This window comes from Chrysemys picta, chromosome 22 (genome assembly GCF_011386835.1).
Source record: "Chrysemys picta bellii isolate R12L10 chromosome 22, ASM1138683v2, whole genome shotgun sequence".
Lineage (NCBI taxonomy): Eukaryota > Metazoa > Chordata > Testudines > Emydidae > Chrysemys > Chrysemys picta.
Window position 1 is genome coordinate 1,511,887 of NC_088812.1, and position 25,672 is coordinate 1,537,558.

The 25,672-nt window shown below is 48.8% G+C and overlaps 1 protein-coding gene across 10 annotated transcripts in view; it reads left to right on the forward strand.

Annotated features, from left to right (window-relative positions):
* Positions 1-25,363, forward strand: part of SLC44A2 (solute carrier family 44 member 2 (CTL2 blood group)) — a 38,065-nt gene extending 12,702 nt beyond the window's left edge. For 5 of the 10 annotated variants that reach the window (XM_008175437.4, XM_042844381.2, XM_042844380.2 and 2 more), the window contains 22 exons: positions 6,030-6,078; positions 6,375-6,448; positions 7,566-7,650; positions 8,524-8,608; positions 9,244-9,360; positions 9,573-9,633; positions 10,278-10,401; positions 10,932-11,015; positions 11,863-11,975; positions 12,735-12,866; positions 13,719-13,818; positions 14,110-14,202; positions 14,447-14,534; positions 15,856-16,118; positions 16,246-16,340; positions 17,313-17,416; positions 17,893-17,966; positions 18,516-18,586; positions 18,853-18,941; positions 19,467-19,551; positions 20,502-20,657; positions 23,303-25,363. In XM_008175437.4, the coding sequence (XP_008173659.2) occupies positions 6,030-6,078; positions 6,375-6,448; positions 7,566-7,650; positions 8,524-8,608; positions 9,244-9,360; positions 9,573-9,633; positions 10,278-10,401; positions 10,932-11,015; positions 11,863-11,975; positions 12,735-12,866; positions 13,719-13,818; positions 14,110-14,202; positions 14,447-14,534; positions 15,856-16,118; positions 16,246-16,340; positions 17,313-17,416; positions 17,893-17,966; positions 18,516-18,586; positions 18,853-18,941; positions 19,467-19,551; positions 20,502-20,623 (2,108 nt within the window). In that variant the 3' untranslated portion in view covers positions 20,624-20,657; positions 23,303-25,363. Of the gene's footprint in view, positions 1-1,366; positions 1,395-6,029; positions 6,079-6,374; positions 6,449-7,565; positions 7,651-8,523; positions 8,609-9,243; positions 9,361-9,572; positions 9,634-10,277; positions 10,402-10,931; positions 11,016-11,862; positions 11,976-12,734; positions 12,867-13,718; positions 13,819-14,109; positions 14,203-14,446; positions 14,535-15,855; positions 16,119-16,245; positions 16,341-17,312; positions 17,417-17,892; positions 17,967-18,515; positions 18,587-18,852; positions 18,942-19,466; positions 19,552-20,501; positions 21,682-23,302 lie in introns of those variants that run through there. The other 5 variants (XM_042844379.2, XM_005279591.5, XM_065575664.1 and 2 more) reach the window with 3 other exon arrangements.
* Positions 25,364-25,672: the final 309 nt, after the last annotated feature.

Here is a 25,672-nt window from a genome sequence, read left to right on the forward strand (position 1 = left end):
GCCTGTAGGGAGAAGGGGTTTCTAGGTTAGCTAGAACTTGCTATCCTAGGTCTGGAGCTGGGTCTGAGTAACCTGACTGATGGGCCCCTGGGCCTCTTCTGAGACTCTGAAAACAGTTCTGGTGACTTTCTCTCTTGGAAAATTCCCAAGAGCTGAATGGAAACATTCGCTAAGAATTGGCCAAGGAGCTGTGTGGAAACTTGTTCTACAGTCAGGCATCAAATTATTTCCAGCCCTGGACACTAGGATATCGGAAGAAAAATGATGTCTTGGTAGATTATTTTCCTCCCTGGTTCTGGTAGTCTCCGGGCCTTTGCTGTAAAGGTGAAACCCGCTTCCAGCCTCCTCCATCCGCACCGTCCATGGTGCCAAGATGAGGATGTAGTATTCTAATATCTAAACTGTATTGTTAAATCTAGTCACCTAAATGTGGGCTGATTCTGTACTTTATGTATCATATGACTTTTAAAAACTAACTTTATATTTGTGGATAATCTCTAAGCACTATACCCAGATGTACAGACGCTCTTTTCCCAACCTACGTATTCTATATTTTTTTTAACATTAGCTTTAATAAAATTTTTAAATCTGTTCCTCTTTTCCCAGACCCTGTCTCCTGCGATGTGTCCCCTGCTTTGGGTGTACTTTCCTAGCATCTCTCCTGCCCCTGTGCAGCGTTTTTGCTACTGCACTCAAACTAGGGGTGCCAGTTCCAGAAAGAACAGAAAATACCTAGGGAAAGCTTGGAAGGAGTTTTCAGGAGACAGAGGCATGCTTTTGTGGGCTGAGTTCATGGGAAGGAGATAGGACGCCTGGGTTCTGTTGCTGATTCACCGTGTGACTCTGAAGAATTAATTTTTCCATTCTGTGCCTCACTTTCTCCATCTGTAGAATTATGATTCTGACTGGCCTCCCGGAGGGGTTGAGGCATAGGTGATAAATGTTTTGTTTGTAAAGTGCTTTGAGATCCTTGAATGGAAGGCACTGGGGAAAACCTGACATCCTTGGTGGATGGCCAGCATTTCCTTCCTTCCTAGGAGCATTACTAATTGTTTTGGCTCCAGCAATTTGTCTCTTTATTTTTAAATTCCCCACCTGCCCCAGTGACTTAAAGCAGTTCTTGAGCCGATGAAGTGTTAAAGTGAAAAGGTGAGAATAGTCCTGGGAGGCTCACGGAGCGGGCTGTAAGGCACAAACTGCTCCTTGGGGCAGGAATTCCTGGTATTTTTAGATCTGCCTGGCGTTTTGTTGGTATTTGGCGTGTGACAGAGGCAGGTGAGGGTGGCTGTGTCTCTGGTGCTCTTCTGTGCTGCTGGATTGTTTAATGAGCATTTTCCTTAATTCCCGTGCTTCTGGGGGATGGCTAGGATCAGCCCAGAACATGGTGGTTGCAGGTGATTTCCTGTTCTGAATCTTTCTTGCCTATGTCTTACAGAACTGAAGTTCTCCTGCTCACGAGAGCCCCAAACTCATTACTAACCCACAGGTTCCTGAGTTCTTCTCTTCTTGGTGGGAAGAAATTCAACTGCCACAAATAGACAATTAGACTTAGAATCAGACTTCCTCAACACACTTTCCCCACCATAACATAGCAGACATGCACAACTCTGATTTTGAAAAGTAAATACAATGGGCCATAGTCTGCCCTCTGTTATATCTCCAGGGCTGCATGGATACCCCACCGGGGCCAGATTTGGCTCAGTCTGTGTCCGGTGGCGGCAAAGAGGAAGCACTGCCAAGTAGTTAGAGCTGTGGCAAATGGTGTCCTGTTCTTGGCTGTTGCATTGATGTGCTGTGTCCCTTTGGGCAGTGTGTGTTACGGAGTATTGGGGAACTCAGGGCCCTGCACCCCCGGCTTCCTGCGATTCACCATGACTCTTAGCCAGCCAGTAAAGCAGAAGGTTTATTTGGATGACAGGAATACAGTTCAAGATAGGTTTTGCAGGCACAGACAACAGGGACCCCCTCAGTTAGGTCCATCTTGGGGTCCCCGGCCATCCCAGCCCAGCCCCCCTTGGGGGGTCAGAGCCATCTTTGCCTCCCAGCCATTTTTCCAGCCTGCTTCCAGCACTCCCTCTCCGTGACCCCTCCCACCGCCTTTGTTCAGTTTCCCGGGCCCCGGAGTCACCTGGCCTTCAACCCCTTCCTGGGTTCTCATGTTACAAGCTCAGGTATGTTCCCCCGGGCAGACTCCCATCCCCCGATGCAGACCATCCTAGTCACACTCCCCTGTCAGCATTCACACACCCCAGCAAGAACAGTCCCAGTTCGTCACATCTCTTCCCCCTTTGAGACCGAACTGAGCAGGGTCACTTTAGCCAGTGACCTGGGGAAGTTCGAACCTACCCCCGTTCCCATGGATGCCCCCGCATCCCTCCCATTCCTTGGTGGGAATTACACCAGGCCCCTCCAGTTTCACGCCCCCCCTTAGGTCGGGGGTGCTGGATGGCACTCGCAGTTCACATGTGGGAAGGTTTATGCGGCCTGTGCCCTTTCCCCACCCCCATACCTCTGGGGTTCCAACTGGGCGGTGGTTTTTTCCCAGCGCTCCAGTCTGGAGGTCTGTGCTTTGGGCTCTCTTGGTTTAGAGCCGCCCTTTTAACCTTGGCCACCCTCCGGAAAGGATCCTTTATGCTGGGCAAGGGTCCTAAAGCTGTTTTTCCCTTGTCCCAGGCCTTCCTCCCCCTCTGACAGGGGTCACAGGATCCGCAGTACTGTCGGACAGTAACAAAGACCCCAGGCCAGTAAAAGCTCCGTAGCAGCCTCTGCTGGGTACGCCAGGTTCCCTGGTGCCCTGAGAGGGGAATGTCATGGGCCTGGCACAGCAGCTGGCGGCGATACTTTTGGGGTACCACCAGCTGCCTTCTGATCCCCCCTGACTTCATTTTTCCTGGGGGAGCCCATTCTTGGTACAGGAACCCCTTCTCCCACAGGAACCTTTTCCGGCCACCTCGTCCCATGGTCTGTACCGCATTGAGGTCGGCCAGGTCCCTTATCTTCCGCAAGGAGGGGTCTTTCTGTAACTCGGCCTGGAACTCAGCAGCTGGGACAGGGATGGCCACCTGCTCTTTCTCGCCCGCTGGGTCCGAAGCTGCAGCCTCCCTGAGCCGTGTCCCTGGGCGTTCCCTCCCCACCAGGTTAGGGTCCTGCGCCTCAGGCAAGGCACCCCCCCCAAGGCCAGGGCGCAGTGGCCCTTGCCGGCTCTGACTGCGGGTCACAACCAGTGCCTTTTGGGGGTTGCTTGGCCAGTTCTCCAGGTCCCCCCCCATCAATACCTCAGTGGGCAAATACGGGTGTACCCCCACATCCTTGGGGCCCTCCTTGGCCCCCCACTTCAGGTGTACCCTTGCCACGGGCACTTTGACTGGTGTTCCGCCCACCCCCGTCAGGGTCAGGTAGGTGTTGGGCACCACCTGATTTGGGGCCACCACCTCGGGCCGGGCCAGCGTCACCTCTGCGCCCGAATCCCAGTATCCATTGACCTTCCTCCCATCCACCTCCAGGGGAACAAGGTACTCTCTCCGGAGGGACAGCCCCGCGCCCACCGTATAAACCAAAAACCCTGAGTCTGGAGCATCCAGCCCCCTAGAGGAGCTGGCCTGGAGCTCTCCTCCCTCCTTAGCAGGTGGTACTCTGCCAGCCCCCCTTCCCTGGGAATGCTGCCTCTCGCCGGGCTCGGTCTCTACCCAGTCAACCCTCTGTGGGTTTGGTCTGCTCAGTCTGTCCCTGAGCCTAGGGCACTGGGCCCGTATGTGGCCCTTTTGGCCACAGTGGTAGCAGCCCATGTCCCATGGGTCCCCCCGGGTGGGTCGGATGGTCCTGACGCCGGATGTTCCCCTCTGATGGGGTTTTTCTGTATTTTCCCACGGGGAGGTCCCATGGTGACTCTCTCTCTGCGTTGTGGTGGGACTGTTCCTTTGGGACTCCTCCCTTCTATCTCCTGACCGGCTCTTTACAAACTCATCGGCCAGCTGCCCTGCGTGTCGCGGGTTCTCTGGCTTTCTGTCCACCAACCACAGCCTCAGGTCGGATGGGCACCGCTCATACAGTTGCTCCAGTACCAGCAGTTTAATTAGGTCCTCCTTCGTCTGGGCCCCACCAGCCCACTTGCTGGCGTATCTTTCCATGTGGGCGGCTAGTTGCAGATATGAGATCTCAGGGGTTTTATCTTGACTCCGGAACCTTTCCCGGTACATTTTAGGAGTCAGCCCAAACTTACGTAGCAGGGCCTTTTTGAATAGTTCGTAGTCCCCTTTCTCTGCCTCTCCCAGTTGGCGGTACAATGCCACGCCTTTGGGGTCCAGTAAGGGGGTAAGGACCCGGAGTCTGTCCGCGGGATCAACCCGGTGCAGCTCGCAGGCCGTCTCAAAGGCCTCCAGGAAGTCATCCATGTCCTCCCACTCCTTATATGGGGCCATGATGCACTTATCAAAGCTCCGTGCAGTCCTGGGTCCCCCCTCACTCACCGCAGCCGGGGGTTCGCTGCCCTTCAATCTCGCCAGTTCCAGGTCATGCTGACGCTGTCTCTCATTCTCCTCCCGTTCATGCTGTCTCCGTCGTTCACGATCCTCCAGCTCTCTCAGTTTTAGCTCTTTCTCCCATTCCAGCCAATTCCGCTCCACGGATGCCGAATGTCGCCGGGAGGATCCTCTGCTGGCTGGCGGGCTTCGCCGGGGGGATCCCCTGCTGGCCGGGGGGGTCACGGCGCCCTCGGTATTTGCTGGGCTCCTCCCCACCCTTCCCCTAGGCCTAGGAAGGAGGGGTCTCGGGAAGCCCTCAGCAGCCGGCTGACCACTCCCAGCTGGGACAGACACTGGTGCCTGCGCTGCATTTGCCAGGCTGCTTTCCTGAGACACAGGGATCAGTTCATTCGCGCGATCTTCCGCCTCCAGCTGGGCAATGAGCTGTTCTTTGGTGAGCCTCCCAATGCGCAGCCGCCTCTGCTTGCACAGCTCCACCAGGTCGCTCTTAAGCCGCTTGGCATACATCTTCCTGCTGGCCACTCACCGGCCTGTGTGCTCACAGCTCCCCACAGTTTCCAGGGGGCCCCCTAGTGTGCCAGCCCTTCTCGAGGTCACCACCTCTCTGCCAGGGTCGAGTTGCAGACTCCTCCGCCCCTGGGACCACTCGCTGCGATCCCCCCGGGGGACCCTGTTACTGCAAAAGTCCTTCTCGCTGGTCACACACTCCCAGGGGTAATAACCGTCTCTCTCTCACTCTTCAGCCCGCCTGGTCCCTGTCAATCCCCCTTCGTTTTACTGCTCCCCAGTCACTTACTGCAGGAAGCGCCGTCCACGGGGTGCAGTAGATCCCACCCCTGCCACCAGTTGTTACGGAGTATTGGGGAACTCAGGGCCCTGCACCCCCGGCTTCCTGTGATTCACCATGACTCTTAGCCAGCCAGTAAAGCAGAAGGTTTATTTGGATGACAGGAATACAGTTCAAGATAGGTTTTGCAGGCACAAACAACAGGGACCCCCTCAGTTAGGTCCATCTTGGGGTCCCCGGCCATCCCATCCCAGCCCAGCCCCCCTTGGGGGGTCAGAGCCATCTTTGCCTCCCAGCCATTTTTCCAGCCTGCTTCCAGCACTCCCTCTCCGTTACCCCTCCCACCGCCTTTGTTCAGTTTTCCGGGCCCGGAGTCACCTGGCCTTCAACCCCTTCCTGGGTTCTCATGTTACAAGCTCAGGTATGTTCCCCCGGGCAGACTCCCATCCCCCGATGCAGACCATCCTAGTCACACTCCCCTGTCAGCATTCACACACCCCAGCAAGAACAGTCCCAGTTCCTCACAGGCAGATCACTTCCTCTTGCTCGGCTTCAGTTTACCAGCTGCCCTGCCACTTGATGAAAGGGATATTTGTCATCTCTAACCAACACCAATATTTGCCAAGTTCCTGCTTCTCCTGGGTGTGAAGTAGCTCCATATCAGGTCCTAGTAGGAGGAAAAGGATGGGGAAAGTTACCCTGCTGTCCCGATGCTACTCCAAATGGATGGCTAACTCAGCGTTCTCTTACCTTCTTTTTAGGGACGCCACAGAAATATGACCCAACATTCAAAGGTCCCATTCATGACAGGTAAGAGCAGCCTCTCAGCAGCTGGCAATAGGAGTGGGGTGCTCCTCAGGCGGAGCAGAGAACACCTGTTCTCATCCGAAACTCTGCGGTGGCAATAATAAGAGTAGGTGACTGGGGAATGCTGATTGCCGCAGAGACCTTGGAGGCAGGAGCCACGTCTCCGCTAGAACGTGGATGTGATTGGTTTCTGCAGGGGGGTGCTGGGATGAAGCAGGGGGTCATAGTGAGTGCTCCGGTCTCCATGCTCTTCTGTGGCTAGTGCCTGATCTTGTTCTTACTTCTCCTTCCTCCCTCAGGAGCTGCACTGACATCATCTGCTGTATCCTCCTCGTCGTCGCCATTGTTGGCTATGTCATTGTGGGAATCGTAGGTAGGTAGCATGAGGCCCTCTCTTCCTTTCTCTGGTTTTTAGGAAACAGAGTGGCATTTGTCACCGCCGACACCTCTAGACTCGGATCCTGGCGGGGACAGGCCCTAAAAAGGCATTGGGGTACAACAGACACAAAGGCATTGGGGTAAAAACACCAGGTTGACAAGTGATTAAATGCTTACTGTGTTGTGATATTACATATGTGTGTGAGGGGGGTGGCTCACAGGGCAGTACTTGGCACAGTACCCAGTGCCCAGCCACTAACAGGTGATGTTTCTGGGTAGGAGGGATGGTTCTCCTCTTGCAGGTGGAGTTGCCCCTGCTCCTCGAGGCAGGATCCCTGACTGTGACGTGGCAGGGCTTCTCCCCAGCTTTCAAGCATATGCTGCCATGGCCAATATTACTGAAGCAAGTTTATTGTCCAAACCAACAAAACCAGTTCCTCCGCTCACCTGTCCTAGTGTTTTGTGGCCTCTCCTTCTAGGGGTTTCTGGTAATCCTGCTTCCCTTCTTCTGGAACGCTGGCACCGGGGTTACCTCCTTGAGCACCTGGGCCCTTGTTCCAGGGATCCATCCCCAGGGTTAGCTCCACTCCTCTCTGGCTTCTGTCCTCAGGAACAACCTGCCCCAGTCACTCCTCTGCCTGTCCTCTGGCAGGCCTTCCTAGCCCCACATGGAGCCCTATCCCCTTGAATGGGCTCAACTGGGCCCACCTACTCTGGCACAAGGGAGCCAGACCTGGTCTGTTCACAGTGCCCAGCCACCCTGGGACAATCCCTTTAGCTCCTCAGCAGCTGAAAACTCATGGGGGCAGGCTGTCGTTTCATGCACTACCTCTGTTTTCTGTCTGCTCCTGTTTCAAACGGAGGCTGAAAGAGGCTGGTCCATGTATCCACAGCCATGTCAGATCAGCACAGAGGAGAACTCTGGGTGGGGCTACCCATGATGAGGCTGCCCCATTGATTTGTTTGGGGAGGAGGGTGTTTATACGAGCTCACTTGCTAACTGGGGGAGGCCCTTGGCCAATGGTTGACTCAGCAAGTTCATACAGCTGGTGAGGTGGGAGAAGGGAATGAAGGTTGCCTGGTTAATCATAGCCTTTTTTTCTCCCACTCAGCATGGACACACGGTGACCCCAGGAAGGTGATTTACCCCACAGACAGTCGCGGGCAGTTCTGTGGCCAGCTGGGAACTCCCAATGAGTATGTGTCTGAGATCTCTCTCCCTTTAAAAGACGGCAAGGGAAGCTGGTTTGCCGTTACATGGGAACACTGAGTAATGTCCTGTCTTTGCTCCATAACACCTCTAGAAGCAAGATAGCCTCAAAATACTACAACCTTCATTTTGTGGCTCCCTATAACTCCATTCAACTGTATCTCCTCCCCTCCCCTGGCTGCTAGGAAGGGGGAGATTTGCCCCTTTCCCTCTGTCCCCCCAACCCCAAGCTCCTGTGAGGTATAAAGCGGGACACCAACAATCCTATCTGTTTGCTCAGTGCTACCTTCCGTTTTTCAGGCTGTGTGAGAACCGCCCCCTCCACTGGCCGCTGCCTGAGACTAGGCAAAGCAAGAAGAACTCTGATCAAACCAGCAGAGACTACTAGAGCTGCGGATAGTGGTTATAGACCCAGGCTGAGCAACACATCCTTTTAGGCTCTATTCACACCCAAGTGTGGGTCATTATGATTTTCCAAGTGGCAGCTCCGTTCTAATCAGCCAGGAAGTGTATTGCTGCGATTCTCTCATCCCAAGAGATGAACCTCTTGACAGGGAGCCAGATACAAGAGCAGGATTGGAACTAGGTTCTCCAGCCTGGGGAGACAGAGCATTTGACGTTAGGTTCCTGCTCCAGCTCTTCGGCCTGTAAAAAGGGAAGCAGTATAAATGTTTCAAAAGCACTCAACTGTCTTGGTTGTGGAAGGACAGTGTGACTTCTCCAGTGCAGTCGGATGGGCAAGGCAGCGCAGGGTCTCACTTCAGGCCTGGAGTAGAATAGGTGGTGCGGGAGGTTCCTGGGTCCCATGTTCCCCTCTTGGACAGGAGATTCCAGAAACTGAAATGTCATCTTGTTTGCAGGAACAAGTCTTTCCTGTTTTACTTCAACATCATCAAGTGCGCCAGCCCCTTGGTGCTGCTGGAGTTCCACTGTCCGACCAAACAGGTAACACAGCTCTCCGCAGCTTCTCATGCTCCCAAACACCTCTCGTTGCTGCTTCTCTTGGGGCTCCGACCCCTGCTTTGTTCTCATTTGGAAGGTTTTAAATAAGAGCTTTGCAGTGTCCCACATGCTATTCTTAGCAAATGTCCTTGCAGATCACACGCAGACCCCGCCCAGGGAGCAGGGGATGTTGTTTTCCAGTCAGCCATGAGTGAATCCTGTAACTGGGTGGGCACTGGGTATGGAGCCAAGTACGCAGAGCACGTCTCCCGGTGTTTGTCTCTCACAGTGTTTCTGGAGAGAGGAGCTACTTGGTGTGGTATTGCCCTCTCTTGGTTGTGCCTGGGCATTGCAATAACAACTGAGAGCCTGACCAGAGAAAGGTGCAGGAACAGGAGCAAAAATGAGTGGCTTCTGCTGGTGATTTGCTTTGAGTTTTATGGCACGATGGGCAAGAGTTGAACTGTAGGCTGAGACTGAACAGACAGGATGCGGCTAGCAGACTGCTGCCCCTCACCCAAGAGGGAGCAGTAACCTGGTGTCTGTCTCATCCACTCCTCTCTGATTAATAATGATACTTAGATCTTATATAGCCCCACTCGGTTCTTTCAGTCTTCAGTACTGTGCATGTCTTTCAGATCTGTGTGAATAAGTGCCCAGACCAGTATCTCACGTACCAGAATGCCAGGAGACAAACCAAAGACTTTGAGTACTACAAGCAGTTCTGCGTCCCAGGGTTTAACAATCCGCAGAAGGTGAGTTGTATTAAAGGAATGGGATGTATTTTAGAAGTCAACTATTCAAAACTGGTCCCAGTATGGTGCCATTCTGCACTCTTCTTTCTCTGATGTTAACCTGATGCTTGCATGTTTCTCCAGAGGAAGAGTGAATGGTGTAGAAATTTTCAGGCTGAGAATTTCATTTAAACGTCCGTCTCTCTCTCTCTCTCTCTCTCTCTCTCTTCTAGAGCCTCCCAAAAGTGCTGCAGGATGGAGACTGTCCGTCCATGATCACTCCCAGCAAACCCTGTAAGTCTGACTGGGGAACAGAGGAAAAGAGGCTGGGAAGGGTCCTGGGAACTGAATACGGCTAGTGTTTAAGTTCAGACAGGGTTTGTTGCCTCTGGTGCAACAGCATGTGAGGGCAATGTACATCCAAGATAGCTTTGCACACAGGTGTGTTACTACCAGCTGGTCTCCATGTGTCTGTGTCCCCCTAACTAGGATTCACTCCAGTTCATTCCCTTGCATGTTGCTTGGAAGAGACCTGCAAATACAAGGGTACAGGTTCCTTCCCCCAGTGGCACATCCAACCAGTTGGGACAGGGTATTGGAGATGGCAGTGACTGAGCAAAACCCCCATTAAATTGCTGGATAAGAGCAGGAGCAGACCAGCTGCTGGGTTTGGGAGTGCAGTATGGTGATGAGAGCAAGGGAACCAGCCAGGTTCTAAACCCAGCTCTGCTGCTGATCTGATGTGGAACTGTGGCAGAGTTCCTGCCCTAATCTGTGCCTCAGTTTCCATATATGTGTAAAATGGGGATAGTGGTATTGACACTTGTGTAAAGCACTTCCTGTTAGCCTTTACTGGATTTTCCTGATGAGGCAAGTGGCGATTATAGACTGCTTTGCTCTCCAAAGTTCACCTGTGCCTCGTATGCTTCATCCCTCAGTGGCGCACAGGTGTTTACCAGCAATCAACACCAAGAAAGGGGTCATCATGGTTGGGAATGACACAACCTTTGAAGATGGAATGGGAAAACGAAGGAACGTGACAGAGCTGGTGGAGGGGGCCAAGTGAGTTCTGAGCCTCATCTCTGAGGCGAGGTATCCTGGGTGCTTCTGGGCTTGTCTTCGCTAGGAAAATTGGTCATGTTAGAACATGACCAGAAGGCATCATGGTAAATAATTTGTCAGTGAAATACTGCTTATTTACTTGTGTTGTGGTAGCACCGAAGAGCCCTAGTCCTGGACCAGGAACCCACTGTGGTAGGCTCTGTGCAAACACAGAACAGAGGGTCCCTGGCCTAAAGAGCTTACAGTCCAAGTCTAAAGACCAAACACAGGTGGAGACAGACAGCTGGTGGAGTACGGGCACAACAACCGCCCAGTCACTAACAAAATGTTTGTAGGCATCACAGCGGAGTTCTAAAAAGGTATCTGAAGGAAGACAATGAGGTAGCTTTGAGGATGTTCAGTGAGAACAATTCTTATCCTGGCACCGACAGGGCCTTGGTCGACCTATAAAGAGTGCAGGGTTGATCAGAAACTGACATGCCTCTCTTCCACCCCCACCCCCCACAACTCCCTGCTCTTTTTAATTCCAGAAAAGCAAATGTGGTTCTGGAAGCAAGACAACTGGCCATGAAGATCTTTGAAGATTACACAGTTTCCTGGTACTGGATAATAATGTAAGCAGAGACCTGAATGGCTGAGCTAATGCATACAAAGAGCATGATGTCCGACCCCCTTCCAGACAGAGCTGTATGGGAACGGAGCCAGGGAGCCGCTAGTACTTAATGGGTGCAGAGTCTGGCAGAACATGTGCCGTCTGAGAACAGTGCGGCATTTGAATGAACATGTATCAAAGCTTGCTGGTTATGGAAGCTGTAGGGTTTTTCTGTCCCCTGCGTAATGAGGTTGTGGTGGGGATTTTTCCACTCCATTTTGCTGATGGTAAAAAGGTGGTAGTGGAACTATGTTAAAATAAAGGAATTTAGAGGGATCTGAATGGAATCCAGGGTTTGTTTTTCTGTATTTGTTGGTTTCCGCGCCCACCCCCGATTCTAATCCACCACCAATGTGGCAGTGGCTGAGTCATTCACCTCTGACAGTTGGGCATCTTGTATGCAGTGAGTTTGGTGGGTCTCAGTCCAGTTCTTAGCAGGACACGTGTTGCCAGGACGAACTGCCCCCATTGTTGGTAGCCCCCATCTAGAGACCAAGGATCTGAACAAGCATTGGGGACTGACCTCTTCTCCCCCCTCCTCCAGGAATGAGAGACACAGAGAAGGCAGTTTAGGGGAAAGTTTGCTCTGAAGCTGCTTGTGTTGCATCTACTCTGGGGACAGAGGACTTCCATCAGTAAGCCTGCCAACTTAGTGCCTTCTGCTGCTGTTAAAGTTCACAGGAAAAAACAAGAGACTAAAATCAGTTAATGGAACAAAGCTGCAGGGCACAGAAAATGGGAAACTCTGACGCGGGCTTGTTTCTGTGTGTGGTTCTGTGCTCATGAACTTGCCTCTCTCCCCTCCATAGAGGTCTCGTGATTGCCATGGTGTTCAGCTTAATCTTCGTTGTCCTGCTTCGCTTCCTTGCTGGGATCATGATCTGGGTGATGATTGTGCTGGTAATCTTGGTGCTGGGATACGGTGAGTGGCAGTCGAGCCCAGGGTCTCTGACGTGAGGCTGGCTCCAGGGACTCTCTTCGCATTCACCCTGCAGAACTATCTGAGATTGGTTTAGTGACTTAGCCGCTCAATCTGTGTTCTAGTCTCTTCTGTTTCACTGTGATACTGCAGTAGGGTTGCAGGGCTCTTCTGCCTAAAGATGCAGTTATTTCCACTGACTTATGCTATTATTTCCAACCCAGGAGACAAGAGGGGATGGGAATATCCCTCTCTGAGGCAGAGGGACAGGGAGTTTTGCAAGGAAAAGCTGAGGGACAGCCAACCTTAGTCAGAAGTTTGTTTACATTAACAATAAAAATTAAGTAAGCTCCAGGAAGGAGGCAAGTTTGGACCATATCCAGCATGTACATTTTGTGTAGACCAGGGTGGGAACACACATGAACATCTGCTGGGGGGTGGGGAGACCTGACTATACTGTCTGACATCTTTTGGTCTGTCGCTTAACCCTAGTTTGTATGGGGCTGGGGCCAAAGGCCCTCTCCAGTTATCAGTCGTCTCTTTGCCTGGAGCTCCCCTGAATGCTTAGAGAGCAGTTGCTCCTGTAGATATGCATTGACTGAAGCCTCCTCATTCTTGCGTCCCAGAGAGCTGACAGATCCTCCCCACAGTCTCCTCTTAAAGATAGTTCCCGCTGGGTAGCAGATACTCTGAGCATGAGGTTAATCAGAGGCTGCTAACAGTTTCACTCTAAGGCAGTCAAATCTCTGCTTTCCATTGCAGGAATCATCCACTGTTACATGGAATATGCCCGACTAAAAGGAGAAGACGGCTCTGATGTTTCCCTGAAGGACCTGGGATTCCAGACGGATCTTCGTGTCTATCTCCACCTGAGGCAAACGTGGTTGGCCTTCAGTAAGTCTCTCTTCTGCTCTACTTGGCCTAGTGCAATGCAAACAAACATGGGGCTGTGGGACAACAAGCACTCCTGTATGCTGATCTCTTGCACTCGTTTGCTTGGAGGAAGAGGCTAGAAAGTAAGACATCATGAGGGTTTTAGGTCCTGCTGTCCTGCAAGAACAGGAGATGGTGGTCTGCGGATGCACAGCAAGAACCCACATACCTCCATATGTGATATTCCAATCAGGGGACTGTGTTCATGGCTGCATTCAACAGGCAGAAATGCCTGGCTGGGGGGGATGTGAATTTCAGTGCCGGACTGACTGCTCCTGGAGACAGGAATCCTCAATCTCCATAACAGGCCCACCAGCCTGGGCAGTGGTAGGACATGTCTTTTTCCTAAGCTCCTCTGGGGTTGTGAAGGGAAGAGAGTTCATCCTCCGTGGCCCTTCAGTCCTCTGACTTTCTGCTGAGGCTGCCAAGAAGGCCGCCAGTTTTTGTCCCTCTTGCAACCTGGATGCCTGGGAACTGGAGAGAAGGGAGAACTCCTTCAGAAACCAACATCTGAGGAGGACAATGACATCGCACAACTGCCTGGTCAATTATTTGGAAAAAAATGTAGACCGTCCCCTACAGAGGATATCTATGCTCATAGCCTCTAGAGAGTTTAAACCCAGGTGTATCAGTGATAATGCTAACCCAAAGTTGGTGGGTTTCCTTAGGACGCTGTGGAAGAAGAGGTGGTCTCTTCAAGGTGTGCTGCTCTCACATCTAGGGGCCAGCATTGTAGGATCCTACTACAAAGAAACCGCATGCATCCAGAGCTCTGATCATGGTACGACTCCAGTTTTCCCCTCTCTCTTTCAGTGATTATCCTGTGCATCATGGAGGTGATCATCATCCTGTTACTCATCTTCCTCCGCAAGAGGATCCTCATTGCCATTGCGCTCATCAAGGAAGCCAGCAGGTGAGCTTTGTGTGGACTGCAGCAGCCACATGCAATAGTGGGGAGTGCTGTGTTCACTTGGGGGGAGTGGTGAGGACCAACTCTTGCTGGGTCTAACACTGAAGCCAAGTCCCCCCTCTGGCCCATGATAGAGATGGCTGCGCAGTGGCGATTCCAAACCTGTGGTGGGAGGTTTGGGGTCTATGCAAAGCAAGCTGCTGTCTGTGGATGGTTTCTCCTCCACCTGTTTGGATTTCCCTTGCAATGGGAGGGTTTTTTTGTTGTTTTTACTGACTCTCTCTTCCCTGGCAGGGCTATTGGTTATATCATGACGTCGCTGGTGTTTCCTCTGTGCACCTTCTTCCTGGTGTGTCTCTGCATTGCTTACTGGGCCAGCACCGCTGTGTATCCTTCCATCTTCCTCTCTCCTCCATCCGCAAAGAACCCCTGGTGTGGTGGGGGCAGAAATCTCACATCCCTCAGAAGGCTAGACATTTTTTGGTATTATTTACTTACATGTATCCAGTCTCATGATCAAATTAAAAAAAAAAAAGTGGTTAACAGGATGGTAAGAGCAGGTCTGTATGGGACAGATAGAGAATTAGGTCCAGTCTCATAAAGTTGAATCCCCTTAACTGCTTTTTCCCAGTTTCTTATCTACTTCTAATGAGGCTGTCTACAAGGTGTTTAACGAAACGTCTGAATGTGATTATGCTGGGCAGACCTGCATACCAGAGGTGAGGGGCTCTCTGAATAGTCACAACTGAACATGTTAACACCTGTTAAGCAAACATGATTCTGGGATGTATTAACAGGTGTGTTGTGAGCAAGACATGAGAAGTCATTCTTCCGTTCTACTCTGCTCTGGTTAGGCCTCAGCTGGAGTATTGTGTCCAGTTCTGGGCACCGCATTTCAAGAAAGATGTGGAGAAATTGGAAAGGGTCCAGAGAAGAGCAACAAGAATGATTAAAGGTCTTGAGAACATGACCTATGAAGGAAGGCTGAAAGAATTGGGTTTGTTTAGTTTGGAAAAGAGAAGACTGAGAGGGGACGTGATAGCAGTTTTCAGGTATCTAAAAGGGTGTCATAAGGAGGAGGGAGAAAACTTGTTCACCTTAGCCTATAAGGATAGAACAAGAAGCAATGGGCTTAAACTGCAGCAAGGAAGGTCTAGGTTGGACATTAGGAAAAAGTTCCTAACTGTCAGGGTGGTTAAACACTGGAATAAATTGCCTAGGGAGGTTGTGGAATCTCCATCTCTGGAGATATTTAAGAGTAGGTTAGATAAATGTCTATCAGGGATGGTCTAGACAGTATTTGGTCCTGCCATGAGGGCAGGGGACTGGACTCGATGACCTCTCGAGGTCCCTTCCAGTCCTAGAATCTATGAATCTATGTTGGACTTAATAAGATTAGTCTCTTGAGCAGACATATTGTGCAAAAGCCAATTTGGCGGCTACTGTAGCCTCCATCCCTGGAGTACCATATGGCTCCCATTTGCTGGGACAGTCTCTCGGGCTAGCTAAACTGTACCCTCCCCACCCTTTGTTCATGTTTACACTCTTCAGATCTGCTGATTGCTCTCCTCCCCCTCATAATCCTCCTTTAACCACTGTATATACTTGACCCTCTCCACCTCCAAGCCCCTCTTGAGAGTGGGAAATATATATTCCCATTTTCCAGAGGAGAAACTGAGGCACATACTTGGCTGAGGTTGCAAAGGAAGTCCTGTGTCTGAGTGAGAATTAGAACTTGGGAGTTCCTGACTCCCCGCCTTGAGTTTAGTTCATGCCTTTACCCCTCATCTTTGTGATGTTGAGGCACCTGAGATCTTCACAGTACTCTCAGGGGCTCAGTGAGTAGTGTATAGACAAGTTCTTTTACCCATCTGAAATGCAACTGCTTCTGGGGTTGAACGTGGTGTATGAGAAGTGAAGAAATAATTTCCTGGACTCAAACTCCAGAAGTGGCTTTTGGGTTGGCGAGAACTACTGTCTATCTAGGTTCTTGTATGGGCCTCATCTCTGCAATATCTGAGTGTCTCTAATTCTCTCTAGACATTCAATATGACCAACATCACCAAAGAGTGCCCAGATGCCCGCTGCCTCTTCGCATTCTATGGGGGCGTGACGGCCTACCACAAATACCTCATCGTCTTCCAGATCTATAATGCCTTTATGTTCTTCTGGCTGGCCAACTTTGTGATTGCGCTGGGCCAGGTCACGCTAGCCGGAGCCTTTGCTTCCTACTATTGGGCCTTCAAGAAACCTGATGACATGCCGGCTTTCCCCCTCTTCTCTTCCTTCGGCCGGGCACTCAGGTGAGCATGGAGCTTTTCCAAAGAGAGGTTTGGGTTTTCTTGTTGGCTACAGGAGAAATAACTTAAAAGCAAAAATGCCACAAAGCTGCATCTTACAGAGGTCCTCTCCTCCTCTTCCCCGTGGCAGGTATCACACTGGCTCGATGGCCTTTGGGTCTCTGATTCTTGCCATTGTCCAGATCATCAGGGTCCTTCTGGAGTACCTGGATCACAGGCTGAAAGGTACGCAGTTGAGGATAATTTGGGAAAGGGCAGGTGGGGGACAAACAAGGTGAGCAAAGTTTCTCCATGTCGAGTCACAACTCAGAATAACTGGGTCTGTGTAAGCAGATGGTATTCCTGCCCTACTTCAAACTTGCCCTTTTCCTTTACCTTTGTATCTTATTACTGAATTTAAACATAGGTACTACTCTGTGCTTCCTTCTGAGCCTAGCTGTTCCTAAAGGCTTTCTCTGTCAGACCCCCTCTTCTCTGGATTTTTCTGCCTTTTTGGGCAGAGAGACCTTACATACTCCTCTTGGGTAGGCACTAACCCACTTGGTCTGATTGGCTCTGGACTTCTGTGCAGAATTGCACTTGACACTCTGTTACAGTCCTGGTCTGACCAAATGACTTCAGTGACTGTGAAATGTGAGCTTTGAATTAAAACGCAAGAACGACACGTGAGACCTTTCTCCCGGTACGATTCTCCAGAGCACCCTCTCTGTCCACAGGAGTAGTACAGTCCAGTGGGTAGGGTTCTCACTCCAGACGAGAATACTAAAATCCCAGTGCTTCCACTGGCGTGATGGCTGTGGCTAACTGGAATACCCAACCTAAAACTGACATGGGATGCTCAGGATGAAGCGAGGGACTGCTGCTTGCTTCTTCTCTGAGGACACTTGTGATTGTGGATGGCTAAAAAAGAAAATTGGTTTATGTTTCCTGAAATTATCTGAGCAAGAGAAGGTAGCTGCCAGCTACATCTGTCAAAGTGATGGTGCTGTGACATAGGGTTAAGCTGAAAGGAGCAAAGAGAAATGGCTGGAGAACAGATATGGGTGGGAACTGTGCACAGGATGGGGGTTGGAAGGATGTGTTGCAGGGAGCGAGGTGTCTGGTGCTGAGATTTTTGATACTTGAAGAGTTGCTGTTTCAAAGAACAACTTTCTCTTCTGCTCCACACTCTTTCCACTGTGTCTCTTGTGCTTTTAGCTGCTGAGAATAAGTTTGCCAAGTTCCTGTTGACCTGTCTCAAATGCTGCTTCTGGTGCCTGGAAAAATTTATCAAGTTCCTGAACAGGAACGCATACATCATGGTGAGGACCCCAGTTTAAGAATGCCACCAAATACCCAGTGAACAGGGAAGGTCACAGTAGATTTGGAGATTCTCCAAAAGGGGCTGTTTCTGAACACTCCTTCCCACCCCATCAATGGTTGGCTTCCCCTAGCTCCATGAAGATCTCATTTAGGTCTTAAGAGGCATTGGCTGTCTTACGTGAGTGACCCAACATCCAGCAGTGTCCACAAGATCAGCAGATCAGATCTGCTCTGTGTACTAGTGAGAGATGGCACAGGTTTCAAACAGAATGGCCACTTGGCACATTCTGCCCTGGCAGTGTGGTGGAGGGGCGGGGGGGTCTCTTTACCCTAATGCGGCTCTGAATGACTAATCTGTACAGCAACAGTTTGGTGACAATCTTTAGGCTTCAGGGCAAAATCTTCTGGAAAAGGCCATGACTCCTACTGAGTAACCCCATTACTGCTCTGTGTCCTTCTTTGTGATCTGTCCCAGATTGCCATCTATGGCACCAACTTCTGCACTTCAGCCAAGAATGCATTTTTCCTGCTCATGAGGAACATTATCAGGTAAGAACCTGGAAACTGGTGGGATCCTCCCTCCTCCAACGAGGAAATGTCTCCTCTTCCCCAGGGCTACTCTTTACCAGGCTTGGTCAGGGTAGCTGACTGAGGGCATGACATGGGTACAGCCAAATCCATGAAAGTAGCTTGGGAGGCCTTGCCACGGATAGAGAGGTGACCTGTGGAGGAAGGTGTGTTGGGAATGGAGAATAAGAGGTAGTAGCTAGAGGTAAGAGGACAGGGAGATATTCTAGTCCCACTTGGAAGTAGCCTCTCTGGGGATATGTAAAGGTGGCTTTTGTATCTGAAACCATTTCAGAGGCCTGTGTGAACAACTGACTCTCACTGTGGATATCCAAGGTCTGTTTATCTGCCAGATATCAGATGGGAACTGCAAATTGGCTCTAGGTTTGCACAAACCATTGTGTCTTTAGCCCCTTAGCAACTCTTATCCTAGGTTGTCTTTATCACAGAGGAGCTTGGATGCACTTTGCCTCTTTTTCTTCCCCCCATCCTGGAGGGTACAGAAAGACATTCACATCTCTCTGTTTTCAGGGTGACTGTTTTAGATAAAGTCACAGATTTTCTGCTCTTCCTTGGTAAACTCCTCATCGTGGGAAGTGTTGGTAAGTTTGCGATCTCAGTCCTCTTCGAGGGCTTACTTCGGGTAAGCCCCTCCCCCTGAACCCTGTGTTTGTAGAGACTGGCAAAAGCTGCATGTCCTTGCATCTTCTCAATTCCTTGCAAATCTCCCCAGCTATTCCAGGAATGGCTTTCCATAATCCCCCTACCAGGTCTCTAAATTCACCTTCCTCCTCCCCTAATGTTGCCCTTTCTTGCTTGTCACTAGTGCATCTCACAAACATCTGTATTTTTATTTTCTCCTCTCTAGGAATCCTCGCCTTTTTCTTCTTCACTCAGCGGATAGACGTGGTTCGGGACACTGCACCTCCTCTCAATTACTATTGGGTCCCTATCCTGGTGGGTATCTTACTTGCCTTACAATGAATTTAGGGACGTTAGCCTTTCTCCGGAACATATGCAGCTTGAGCAGAGAAAGTTTCCTCCACTCACTGTCCTCCAGGAGTCCCGCTTTGTAAAGGAAGGAGAGCTCATTCTGTTTCCCATTCAAACCATGGCTTCTCTGCAGAGTCAGCCAATTAATGCAGAAGCACATCTCCCCATGGGCACTTCCAGGCAGCTGCACTGAGCCAAGACTGGCCAGCTTCCATTTGCTGGTGCTACCGTGCCTGAATCAGGTTGGGCAGGGCCATTTCTTTTCCTATGGAAACAGAAGGGGGAACTGTGAGTGGAGTTCAGCAGGTCTTTTCTCTCTTTCAAGGGACCTTCTGCAGCATCTTGCTCTCCATACTGGTATCAGGTTATAGATTTCAAGACCAGAAGGGATCATTGTGATCATCTAGTCTGACCTCCTAACACAGGGCAGAGAGCTGCCCCAGAATAATTTGGTTCAGCATTGAGATGACAACCTGGTTTCTCTTACAGACTGTGATCATGGGCTCCTATCTCATCGCACATGGATTCTTCAGCGTCTATGCCATGTGTGTGGACACCCTCTTCCTCTGCTTCTGTAAGTAACTGGGCCGCATGGGTTTTGGAGCTCAGTTGAGTATTACTTTGTACTACTTTGTGGCTACACCTCTGTCACCCCAGAGGGCTGGCCTGTGGAACTGTTCTGTTGTGTTTGGCTCATGCAGCCTTTCTTTGACTACTTGTCACTTCATAGTTTGCTTCTGCTCTACTGAACCACTTCCACCGACATGGCTTCTGCTTATAAAAGAGGGCAGCACACCACAAAGGGACGCTCCAATCTCCATCCTCCCCGTTCCCAAGAACTGAGGTGTCATACTTTTTTCCTTAGTCTAGGGCTTCCCCATACTTCTCGTTGCCATTAAAGGCTGTTATGGGCCCTGGCAAACCTCCAGCTTTCCTCTGCATTACAGCTCCATTAATCTCTAATGCTGCCTCTTGTGCATGGGCTGCAATGGGAAGGATGTGCCCAGGGCTTAGAGCACTTGGGCAAATCTTTCAAAAATGCCAAAGGATTTAGAAGTACAAGTCTTCAAAATCTCCCTCTAAGAGCTGCGTACAAAAATGTGCATGCACTAACTCGGCATCAGTGATTTAAAACCCTGAATAAAATGAGATGATGGAAGAACCCCTGAAAGCTAACTCCTTCTTCTATCATTTCTAAAACTGTGAAGTTCTCTTCTGCCTCTCCCTCTTCACCACCCCCATCACCACTCTAACAAGCAGCTCCTGTACACCATGCTTGGTAGCAATAGAAATTTGTAGCTCAAAACTAGACTCTCTGTAATCTGTTTTAGTCTCTCTACGTTTCTTGGTACTTTGATCTCGGTGGTGGAATCTAATTGCAACTAACGTCAGTTTTTCCTTTTTTTTCTCTCCCTCTGTTGTTCTTCTCTCTTGTTTTTGCTGTGCTGCTCCCCTTGCTCCTCCACTGCTTCTCATTCCTCCTTTCCGTGGCCACTTCCTTCATCTTCCTGGGGTTGCGAAAAGGTGAAGACCTGGAGAGGAATGATGGATCTCCTGAGCGACCTTACTACATGTCCCCAGAGCTGAGTGAAATCCTGCTGAAGGGGAGCCTAGAATCATCCAAAAGTGCTGATAGCCAAGGATAGGGCCCAACTTTCTGAGCAGGATGGGCTAGCACATGTGGGTGTCTTGTAGAAGACTTGTGCTCACCCAGTCAATCTGTAATTGTGTGGTATTCTTCCAAGGCTCCACCCTGGTGGTGCATGATTTTCAGCTGGTTGTCCTGGGAATTCTTGAGGGTAGAGGAGGTGTTGATTTTGGAAGGACAGTGCAAGTGGGTGAATGCTGTATCAAATCCATGTTCCTTCCCCCAACTGATATTCTTGTACCAAAATGGGTGGAACTGTAATTGGGACTCTTGTGCATTTGACATAATCCTCTTCTAGAATGAAGCTTGAGTCCCACCTGTCCATTGATGCATGATACATTTTGCTAACCTAAGCAACAAGACTCTGCCTCCACAGAAGCCAAAGTTGGGTTTATATATACACAGGATAGTGTATATCTCACTCATTTAAAAAAATTATCTTGCATCCTCTTCTACTCTCAATTGCCTATAATGAAAGGGGCATTGTAGCTACTTCTGGAATGTCCTTTAAAAGTTGACTGACTTTTGCTCTGTCCCGTTCTATGCTCTATTTGTGGGGGAGCTGTTTCTCTTTGCAGTTGGTGAGATGCTAATTTGTAGAATGATCAAGAGGTTTACAGCTGCCCATATGTCAATCTGTTCTGGATGCAACTATATTTTCCTCAGCCCCTAGCTAGCTGCAAAGAGAAATTAACCACTTTTCTCACTACTATTTCTATGCAAAATGCAGCTGGCAGATCTGAAGTTTTCTTTACTGGGTGACATATGCTTCACTTTCAAATCTGTTGTGTCCACGAGGGTCCTGGAAACCTTTGTGTCCCAAAATGGAATTCTCTCTGTTTAAAGTAGGAAACTTGTAGTTGCTGTTTTCTCAGAGAGGTTATTTTTTGGGGGATGAACACGTTGGCAGGAATTTTAAGTTGAAAAATGTAATTGATCTTTTCACTTGTATGTACAACTTGACTTGTATAGAATTCTTTCAGTCTGTCTCCCACTTCCTGGTTGGCTACTCACTTAACTAGTAACTAAATGGAAGATGGCGGATCTTTGTGGTAACCGGCTTACAGAACTCTGCTCATTCCTGAGGTAGTTCAGATGATGATTGTCCCATTTTTCCATCAGAAAGATAGATGGAGGGGGTGGAGCAGCTTTCCAGGGTTATGGCCTCCAGGTCTTTCAAATAAGATCCTGGCACCTTCTTAGCTCACAGCCCAGTGCAGTCAGGCCAGTTGCGTAGAAAATAACTGAGGCTGAGCTACATAGAACAGAAAGGGACTCCCTAAATAGCTACTATGACTTCCCTTTAGCCACTAGACCATCCATCAAATCTAGATGCCACAAGAATCTGTGATTATGTACCCAGTGTTAATGACTGGAAAAGCAAGAGAAAATGGCAGATATTACATTTGGAGGTGTTGCAGCATGATGGTGGACAGAAATAGTACAACTGAATCTAGAGAGGTTTGACGGATGGCCAGTTTTTAAAGTTTTCGGCATCTAAAACATGCCCGCAAACACCCGATGGATCTTCACCTTATTTTCTCCTTACTATATCAAGGACCAGAAGGATGTTGTGTGGGGTTTGTTGTCTTATTTTGATTGATTTAGGAAGAGTCTCTTCCTTGAGGACTCAATTCTGCGAACACTGCCAAATCTTGCATTACAAATTCCCATCCAAATAAGGTTCCCATATTTTGAGTCTTATCCTTTTAGGAAAAAGTTGCTGGGTGTCAATGCTCGTGCCCTCATCACTATGCCATCAACCTCAAAATATTCCAGGACTGTTTCACTAAGCTATGAAGCTGATGGTCTCTGTGATTTTGGCAACTATTCTCCTATGGCTTTTGCTGGAGCTGCTGCTCTGCTTTGAACAGCTAACGTCTGAACAATATATTCTGTGCCAGGGACATGCCTAATTATTATGTATGTACTGTATGTTGACAAGGGTGTTTGTACACTAGGTGAACTGGGCCAAACAAATAACAAGTGACTTGCTTTACAGTCAAGTCATGAGCAGTTACACTATACTGAAGAACAATGAGTGAGCATTGTCTTGCCGCACTATCCCCAAGTAATGGTAATCTCTGTATTTCCAGGCAATGGTAGTATTGAGCAACTTGTTCTGTTCATATAGGAGGAGCCACTGTCTTAGCTGATTTGTAACCTAACACTTTAGCCCCCCTGCTCCTTCCAAATAGATGTTGATAAACAGCCTCCCTTCAGGAGACCAATACTCTGTCTTTAAAATGGGAGTGGAACAAGTGTAATTGTGACTTTTACATTTGGAAGCTGCATATATCAAGGGCTTTAGAAGAAACACAGAATACGCATACATGCACTGCCTGTGAGAAGCAGAAGGGCATCCACATCTCAACTGGGTATTTAACGGATGAGTATTACATCTGCTCTTTTAGCACTTGTCTGTCTCTAGACTTCTTAACTGCACCTTCTATGACCATCATAGGGACCACAGCAACTTTCCCCAGCATCCAACTCAGTCTGAATCATGGAAAGGTTGTGCATGTAGATGTGAGAGCACCTGCTGTTTAAATGGCACTGAAAACAAATGTATCCCTCCGGGGCTTGGCATGCCCAGTAACTGGTTCTAGTTTGAGGTGTTTACAACCCTGCAGTACTTAAGCTCTGTATTTTAACCTCCCCTCCCTCCCCCCTGCAGTGGAAGACCTGGAACGTAATGATGGTTCATCTGAAAAGCCTTACTTCATGTCGTCTGACCTGAAAAAACTTCTGAACAAGACAAACAGAGGTCACCTGAATGCATAGCAGCCTCCTCTTTCCTCACTGCTCTCTTCACTTCTATTTGTCCCTTCCCAGTTTTCATTTCAGGAGCAAAGCTGCATGGATAACATACAGCATTAAGTGCTATTAGTCCAATATGCAAACCTTGTTAGTACTTTGTGAACTGCAGTATCCTTTACTCAAATTAAGATGGATGGCTTTGGCTGTCAGCCTCTGCATTGGCCACAAGCTTGTCCACAGCAGTGCAAATTGTTTCTGGAGAGCATTTTGCTGGATTTTCCTTCCTCAGATAGAGAGAAGGGATTAGTGTCAATAGTTCTACATAAGATTGTTAGGCATTGCTAAGTAAAAACTGAGCCCACTGCCCTAGTGGACAGGTATGCACTACTGCAGAACCCAGCACTACTGGGACTCTGTTGGTCTCAGGAGAGAGGTGAAGAAATAATTGGTCAGTTTACAGCTGAGGCCCACTGATGTAAGGTTAACTTGCCCTGCCTTTGTCCATCTCCATCTATGCCAGAGACTGAATTCAGCCTACAGGTGTGAAGCCAGCACCAATCACAGATTCACAGACACCAAAGGAATTTTAAAATAAAACTACTAAATCTGTCACACCAGTAAAGCTATAGCATTACCTCCTCCATTAACTTGCTAGAACATCACTAACATACTTGACTGCACTCAGATACTACCATGTTGGACACATTAAATACCTTAATTGATTGAGGAATGCACCTACTAATGCCTTGTCTTCATGGATGATGGCAGGGACAGAAGAGAAACCTGCAGTGTTAAGCAAGCTGTAGAACTTGAACAGCAGAGGAAATGCAAAATACTCGGATAAGCACTTGGTAGGGAGCATGCGTGTCTGGATAGTCATTAGTATTACTGATGAAAGCTCTATGTATTTGTTTTGTCTCTTCAGTGAGATTGACAGCCCAGGAGTGTGCTGCTTCTGTACCTTTAACTTGTTTGGTTTATTGGAAAAATCCAGCATTATATGCAAAAACACATTTGAATGCATGGGAAAGAAAGGATGGTCACTGTTGCTTTATATATATGTGTGTGTGTGTGTGATATATATATATGTATATATATATATATGTAAAGAGCCGGCTTATGTAAAAGTATTGTTAACTGGGGTGAAAGAAGCCAAAGGGTCAAACAAACTTGCGTTGCAGTTCTGAAAGCCACTGTATTCTGTGAACTCTACCATCTGATGGGTGCACCTGCTGGGAAGCTCCAGTCAAGGGCAGCTTCCACCTAGAGAAACACCAGCAATATGTGTGAGAGAAAAAGTGAGACTGGAATGCCACTGAACATTAGAAAGCCCAGTGTTGCAAATTAAGTTATCAGTCATGTTAAGAATCACTGTAGTTTCCTTTAAATGGTCATCTCTCTGACTGTGTCCAATGTTGGCAAAACTGGTAATGTACTACAGGTGCAACTCTGCCTCTGATAGCAACAGTAGAAGCCGCAGAGTAGACAGGACTCAGTTTTTTACCAGTGATCAGGGTTGGCCAGGATGGTGGGGAAAAAGGACAGGTGTTGGGCTGCATTACAGCATCCACCGTTGCTACTGCTAGTTGTGAATTAGAGGTTCTATTTTCACTAGTGTAGATGGAGCCTTCTTGGGGATAGGAAAGCTGGTCAACCTCATGACTTTATTATTTTTAATCTGCTTAAACAAATTGAAATGGGGCTATTTGGATGGTTTACAGCTTCCAAATGATGCAGGAACACAGAGGTGCAAAGAGGCATTGTGAGGTTATCTGGACACTTTATTTTTTAAACAAAAAGGAACTCTTTATTTCATTATTTTAATTTGGCCAGTTACTTGTAACATTTAATTTGTGCTAAAGGTTACATTTTACTTTTTTTATACCTATTTCTAGTAACTTTTTGATCCTGTAGTATTTTTTGTAAGACACGAGAATTGTTTTATATCTAAAATATTAAAGGGTTTTTGGGTTTTGTACATTTTTGTTTTTATTAGTTGTACCCATGAGCTCCAGTACTGTTATTGGTCAATATTGCTTCTTCCGTTCAACAGAGATCTTAGATACTGGTATAGCCCCTTAGCCATAAAGTCACACCAGCCTGAAGCACAGCTTAGATCTCATAACAGTAGCTAATTTGTGATATAACTTTTGTTAGTTTTCTTTCTCTCCAATGGATGATCAGTTTTGCACGTTTGAAAGGTTGGTAGTTTATAATGAAAACCAGTTACCTTGGACATTTTGCTTTAGTTTTAAATAAGCAAATAGAAATGACCAAGTTGTTGAGT